At 41.0% G+C, this 7,615-nt stretch overlaps 1 protein-coding gene across 1 annotated transcript; it reads right to left on the bottom strand.

The window, feature by feature from the left end:
- Positions 1-860: 860 nt before the first annotated feature.
- On the bottom strand, positions 861-1,508 carry LOC113229095. Its single transcript, XM_026462589.1, has 2 exons — positions 1,213-1,508; positions 861-1,140 (listed from the first exon to the last, which is right to left on the bottom strand). Exons 1-2 carry the CDS (start codon positions 1,506-1,508, stop codon positions 861-863), a joined length of 576 nt encoding a protein of 191 aa, XP_026318374.1.
- Positions 1,509-7,615: the final 6,107 nt, after the last annotated feature.

Below are 7,615 nucleotides of genomic sequence, written 5' to 3'. Positions count from 1 at the left end.
GTCACAAGGTCGGGACTGTACGCGGGATGGCTCATAAGGATGGATCATAACCTTAACATAAATTACAAGGATGTCAATATTCAGGAGGCAGACTCTACAACATTCTTAAGCGTGGAAATAGACAGTAGTCGCAACTGGTCACAACACGTCGAGTCACTGGTAGATAAATTACATCGATACGTATAAGTCTTAAGGAGGTTGCGAAATGTATCATCACCATCTACAGTTTTGACTGCTTATCATGGTTACGTTGCGTCTCTGCTTAGATATGAACTCTTGGTTTGGGGCAACTCAGCTGAGTGTAAAAAATTGTGATCAGCTCAAAAAAAGTGTGTTCGAGCAATGACCAGTGTTTCCCCACGGGAATCTTGTGCACCTTTGTTTAAAGAATTGGGAATTTTGCAGTTACCGTGTATGAACATTTTCGAAGTGGCATGGTTTGTTAAGCAAAATCTAAACTTAAAAAAAAAAATACAGATGTACATAGTAGATATGTAAGGGACCCAAATAGACGGGTGTATAATAATAAACCTAGATTGTGTTATTACAAAAATCAATGTAACGGTATGTGTGCCCGAATTTATAATGCTCTACCAAAGACATTCAAACGTTACCAAATAATTAGTTCAGAAACAGACTTAGTGAATGGCTTAGAGACAAAAATTACTACAAAGTGACTCATTTTTTAGACATATGTTGACATGAAATTAGTGCTTAATGTATATAATAATAATAATAATAATAATCCATTTATTTCAGACTTACAATCATCCATAATATTTGTTAGTAACGAAAAATACTTAAGCTAGTGTTAGGTTTAAAATAATAAAATAAAAACCAGCCAATGTCAGGACAACTGGCTACGCATTGGCAGCAGTGTGCAAGCGCATCCACCGCCCCAGCATTGGGGACTCCCATCTTTCCACCAATGTGCTCAGGATGCTGTTCGTACTGAGACGCATACGACGGAGTAGCGATGCACTACGCTTTCGCATGATAGCGTAGAAATCGTCTACATGTTTCTCAGCAAACATGGTCGACGCGCTACAGAAAGGTGGAAGTCGGAACAGCATCCTGAACGCATTGTTATACTGGATGCGCAGTGCTCCGTATGTCCGCCGCGTGTAACTGACCCACAGGCTGCACGTGTAAAAAGACTGGCAATATGCTTTAAAAAGCGTTACCTTTACTTCATCTGTACATCGTGCAAACCTGCGAGCCAACATATTGCCACGGACAGCCAGCGCCCTGCGCTCCCTTTCCACATCGGCATTATCGCATAGGTCCTCGGTGACCCTGTGACCCAGATACTTAAATTGTTTTGTCTGCTTTAGAGGAGTGCCGCCTAGATCAATGGAAGGCACTATGGTATACGTTTTAGTACCTGCTTTAAATACCATGCACTCACTCTTCAGCGCATTGTATCTGAGCCCATGAGCCACCGCATAAGACTCACAAATCTTTAGCAGCCTGCGCAGGGCGCCGATAGATGGGCTCAAAAGCACCATGTCATCTGCGTAACATATATGATTAACGCAAACCCCATCAATATAACAACCAATTTTGGTACTTGTGAGCTCACCCATCAGCCCGTCCATGTACAGGTTGAAGAGCCGCGGTGAACTCAAACCCCCCTGCCTAACTCCACACTCCAACCTGTAAACATCCGATTGAGCACCCGCCCACCTCACTGTATAAATGTACAATGTAATTATGATGTATAAATATTTAATAGTTTGACATAGAAGGTTATTATTTTGTTGTTTTTAATTGACTGATTATTCTTTGTTGATTATTGGATGTCGACATGAAATTATAAGGTATATGTATGTTTAATATAATAATGATGTATGATATTTAATAATTTGAAATTGATAGTTTATTATTCTGTTGTTATTAATTAATGAATTGATTATTCCTTGTACACGTCTGATGACAATGCTATAATTAAACTAAATTTAAGCAAGATTTTGCATGCCTAGTCAGGTAAAACATGTGTTCTGTAATAATTGTTCCATCTTTCACACCATGTTTTAAGCAAATAAAATTTCATTTCATTTTATTCCAAGGTCAACGTTGTTCACCTTCAAAATTTCATTTGTCTGTCTGGCCGTGTGAGAACTGACATTATCGTGGTGCAAGATGATACGGCGTTTACGGTTATTTTTACGGAGTTTGTCAATAACTTCTGGGAAACAAATGGTCGTGTACCAATCACTATTCACGGTACAATAATTCTCCAAAGCAACAGTAGCCACGTGTCCAGTCTTATTAAAAAATGAAGCAATCATCCGCTTAGAGGCACTTTGCATGCGCGCCACTTTGATTGGTTTCGGCTCACCTCGAAAGACCCATACACTCGATTGCTGCTTTATTTTGGGATCGTAATTATAAATCCATGTTTCGTCACCTGTTACTATTTCCCACACAAAATTTGACGCCTCTTCGTTGAATCTGGTAAGCATGGCATAGCACCAAGTGACGAGATACATTTTTTGAGCCTCAGTCAAATTTTTCACGCCCAAATGTTTGTGTAGTATTGATTATATTTGACTCATACCTATGCCTAAAGATGCCCGAATCTCATGGTATGTCACATGCCTGTCTGTTTTGATCACACGGCGCACAGTATCGATGTTTTTGTTGTTCACATCACGAAATTCGTCACTGAGAGTTACACGACCGCGTTTCAATTCTGCAAACCAGCCAAGCAGCTTCAAGCCGAGCGAAGCTCCGCTGAGCTATTAAATTACACTTAAAATCGTAGAAAATCATACTACGAAATTTTTTTGAGTTAGATCCATGGTGATGTAGACAACCAATTTCTAAAATGAGGCCACAATGTAAAAACAAGTGACAACCAGATGAAATAAACTGTATTCTAAAGCCAAAGAGTTCCATTTTCAAATGTTGTAATTACTTTTTAAATATTGTTTATGTAAGTGGCCAGTTCCGGAAACTTATAGTGCGCCATATATATGTGACAGGGATGAAATAACATGTATGTGGTGTTAGTTCATTGGTTCAAAAGAAAACTCCCGGCCTACGTAATGTGCCCTTGACGAGAGTTTAGTTACTGTTTCGAAAATTACCAACATTTAATAAAATTAGTAATTCATTGCTAAAAATCACTCGTCTAAGGACTTTAAAAAATTTTGGAAAAACACGAACAAGCTGAATCCCAGGCCGAGCCTGCCTATGAGTATAGCAGGGGAACATGAGCCGGCAGCCATAGCTGACCGGTTTATGAAACACTTTAAAGTGTCAACGCATGTGGGTAGTATGTTGCAGGTGGCCGATGCTGGGGAGGTGGCCACAGATTTGACTGTAAGTTTCTCGTCCAAAGATGTGGCTACTGTAATCAAGAATATGGTTAGAGGAAAGTCCCCAGGTCATGATAGTCTCAGCATCGAGCACCTGCAACACGCTGGAGTGCACCTGCCCAGAGTCTTGGCCACATTTTTCACTCTTTGTATTGGACATTGTTATCTTCCAGAAGCAATCATTAAGACTATTGTGGTTCCAATATTGAAAAATAAAACAGGTGACACTTCGGATATAGGCAACTACAGACCTGTTTCACTGGCACCTGTATTAGCAAAGGTGTTGGACGGTCTGCTTGACAAACACATGGAAAAACATATAAAGTTGCACGACGCCCAATTCGGGTTTAGACCTGGATTGTCTACTGAAAGTGCAATCCTGTCACTCAAGCATACTGTCCAATACTATGCGGACAGGAACACACCTGTGGTTGCCTGTTTCCTTGATTTATCCAAAGCTTTCGACTTCGTAAATTATGACCTGCTTTGGCGGAAGTTGAAGGAGGATACACAGGTACCCGATGAGGTTATCCAACTGCTCAAGTACTGGTACAAGGAGCAGTCAAACTGCGTAAGGTGGGCAGGCTCTTTGTCGGAAGAGTATGGGTTGGAGTGCGGGGTGAGGCAGGGGGGTTTGTCGTCTCCCCGCCTTTTCAACTTATATATGAATAAGCTGATCGAGGAGCTCAGCAGAACTGGTATCGGTTGCCATGTAGGAGGGGTCTGCGTAAATAACATTAGTTACGCAGACGATATGGTTCTGCTGAGTCCCTCGATCGGTGCCATGAGGAGGCTGCTCAGGACTTGCGAACAATACGCGGAGGCTCATGGGCTCAGATACAACTCTACGAAGAGTGAAATGATGGTGTTTAAGGCAGGTAATAAGACCTACTCCACCTTGCCGTCAATCACTCTGGCTGGCACGCCACTTAAAAGAGTAGCCAACTTTAAGTATCTGGGCCACTGGGTCTCTGAAAATCTAAGTGACAACTTAGATCTGGAGAGGGAGCGCAGGGCGCTTTCTGTCCGCTGCAATATGTTGGCTCGCAGGTTTGCAAGGTGTACAAAGGAGGTAAAGACGACGCTTTTTAAAGCATTCTGTCAAACTTTTTACACCTGCAGCCTGTGGGTCAGTTACACAGGGAAGGCATATAGCGCTTTGAGGGTGCAGTATAATAACGCGTTCAGGGTGTTGATGGGGCTGGGGCGGCGGTGTAGCGCCTCCGGCATGTTCTGTGAGGCGGGAGTGGACGGCTTTCATGCAATCATGCGGAAGCGATGCTACTCCATGCTGCAGCGCGTGAGCGCCAGCCCTAACATCATCCTGAACTCGGTTGCTGATAAATAAGATAAAACCTTTAGAATAACGGTTTTATTCCACAAAAATATTTGACAACAATGAACTAAAAGACTATCAAATGTAAAGTTCAAAATAGACATTAGAAACTAAAGAGTTAATATTATGACATTCTATCAGCCTTGAAAATAATCCTCGAGGTGGGCTGGTGGGTGTCGCACTCTTGCAGACCTTCGAATCTCTGGTTCGGTGTCCGCTGGAGGTTCAGGGTGGTCTATGTCTTCAGTCTCATTTTCGGAATCAGAAGATCTGGTTTCAGAATTTTGAGATGTAGGATTAGGGTCCTCCACTTCATTGGAGTTTTCGTTAAGAGCCTCAATATTTGTTGTTTCATCTACCATTATCTGACTATCTAGGCTCAATGGTGCTAAATGTCGGTTGGAAACAGTTGTCTCTCGACCGTCCTCATAGCGAACATAGGAGTAGTCTGGATTTACGTGCAGAAGAGTCACTTCTTCAACAATAGGTTGATACTTGTTAGTACGATTAAATTTTCTCATTAATACTTTTTCTGATTCCGTCAGCCAGGTAGGTATAGATACTCCATTCGATGACCGCCTGGTATGTGTAAACATTCTTTCGTGCGGCGTACAACAAGTCGCTGTGCACAACAAAGATCTGATACAATGTAAAGCTTGGTTTAGAACCTTTTCCCAATTTTCTATTGGTAGGTTCTGCGAACGTAGAGCCAATTGCACTGATTTCCAAAGAGTTCCGTTAAAACGTTCAACCTGTCCATTTCCTCTTGGGTTATAAGGTGTAGTTCTGCTCGACGCAATACCACGTGAATTTAAGAAGTTCTTTACTTCAGTAGATATGAAACAGGTTCCTCGATCTGAATGTAGATAAGACGGCATACCGAATAGCATAAAAATTTCATTTAAATGTTTGATTACCGTTGAAGAGTTCATGTCTGGGCACGGAAATGCAAATGGAAAGCGTGAGTATTCGTCTATTACTGTAAGAATGTATTTATTTCTCGTATTAGAAGGTACTGGTCCTTTGAAATCGATACTCAGTCTCTCCATAGGCGACGTAGCTTTTATCAAAACTGGATCAATTGTAGGTTTGTAAAATCTTGGCTTTATTTCGGAGCAAATTTTACACGACTTAGTCATGTTTTTAATTTCTTCCGTAGAATATGGTAGATTCTTTGATTTAAGCCAGTGGGTCATTCGTGCTATGCCCGGATGACATAAATCATTGTGCAATGAATATAACTTTTCATTTCGTGTCGATATTGAGCTGCATACGCGTGAGAGTGCATCCGCTGCATCATTTTGTTTGCCTGGACGATATATAATGTCATACTTAAATGGCGCCAACTCCAGACGCCAGCGTTGTATTTTCTCATTCTTTATTTTGCTCGTTAGTTTATTGTTAAACATGAAAGATACTGATCTTTGGTCAGTGATAAGCCGGAAGGGTTTGCCGATAAGAAAATGACGCCATTTCTTCAGCGATTCGACGATAGCGTAAGCTTCTTTTTCTATCGCCGAGTGATTATGTTCACTTTTGTTTAGCATTCTGGAGAAAAAGGCAACAGGCCGAGAAGCCTGTGACAAAGTTGCTGCGATAGAATGATCTGACGCGTCTGTTTCCACGGTTAATGGTGCGTTATGATCAATTGCATGAATACTTGATTTGGCTATATCTGATTTGAGTACATTGAAGTTTTTGACTAAATTGTCGCTTAATGGAAATATCCTTGCATTAGTAAGATCGTGAACTTTTTCTGAAAAATTTGGAATCCACTTGCTATAGTGTGCAAACATTCCTATCACTCTTCTCAGTGATGATAGATCTGATGGTGGTGGTAAGTTCAGAAGTGGGCGCAAGCGGTCTGCATCCGGTTTGATAATGTTGTCTTCTATGTTATAACCCAGAATATTAATAGAGTTTTGTGAGAACTTACTCTTTTCTTTGTTGAGAGTGAGGCCATATTTCTGGGCAGCTGCCAAGAATTTCTTAAGATTTTTGTCATGTTCAAGCTGGGTCTTGCCACAAATTGTAATATCATCAAGATAAGCGAACGTTCCCTTGAGATCTTCTTTTCGGATTACCCAATCAATCGTCCTTTGAAAACTTGAGACGCCGTTTGTAACGCCAAATGGAATTCGGAGAAATTGGTATAAATTTCCTAAAGCCTCAAAAGCCGTAAAATGACGTTCTTCGAGCAAAATAGGAACTTGATGATAAGCACTTTGCAAATCTATAGCGCTAAATATACGATATCTAGATATTTGTGACACCAGCTCCTCTATGTTTGGTAGAGGGTACGCATCTAAATGAGTATATCTGTTTATAGTTTGGGAATAATCGATGACAAGACGCTTCTTATGGTTGACATTTTTTGTGATAAGGACTTGAGCTCTCCAGGGGGACGTGCTTTCTTCGATTATTCCATCAGCCAAAAGTTTCCTGACTTCCTCTTTTATAAATTCTTTGTCATCCTCACTATGTCTTCTCGATTTTATAGCAACAGGCTTAATTTCAGGACATACATTAGAAAACAGTGGTACGGCAGGCACGGTAGCTGCAGCAACACTGCATACATTAACTTTGATAGGTTCCTTCAAACCACCAAAAGAAAACTCTAGTGAAGAGTGTTGATGCAGAATATCATGTCCAATGATGAGATCAGCGCATAAATTCTTTACTATGAGTAGATTCAGATTTTTGTACTCATAATCTCCAATTTTGGCAGAGACGCTAGTTTGTCCCTCTACTTTGGAAGTAAGAGTAGTCGAAGCCATTGAAATTCTCTGGTTACTCGGTTTCTTTTTTAAACGACAGAGATTAAAGAATTCCTCATCCATAAAACTAATTGAGCTGCCTGTATCGATTAATGCTTGGGCGCGTATCCCTTGAACGTACGCCGTTACAGTAGCCTTTCTAAGCGAGTCCGGCGATGCCGCTATTATACAAGCACTAG

Source organism: Hyposmocoma kahamanoa, unplaced genomic scaffold, assembly GCF_003589595.1.
Source record: "Hyposmocoma kahamanoa isolate Upper Pololo Valley unplaced genomic scaffold, ASM358959v1 277, whole genome shotgun sequence".
NCBI classification, from domain to species: domain Eukaryota; kingdom Metazoa; phylum Arthropoda; class Insecta; order Lepidoptera; family Cosmopterigidae; genus Hyposmocoma; species Hyposmocoma kahamanoa.
The sequence above is the reverse complement of the archived record's forward strand: the minus strand, read 5'-3'. Positions and strand labels throughout refer to the sequence as shown.

Excerpts from the sequence above, each read along its gene's own strand:
- LOC113229095 (XM_026462589.1), bottom strand. The coding sequence starts at position 1,508 with ATGGTGCTTTTGAGCCCATCTATCGGCGCCCTGCGCAGGCTGCTAAAG. Across the intron at positions 1,141-1,212 it reads GGCAATATGTTGGCTCGCAG|CCTGTGGGTCAGTTACACGC; the intron begins GTTTGCACGATG and ends TTACACGTGCAG.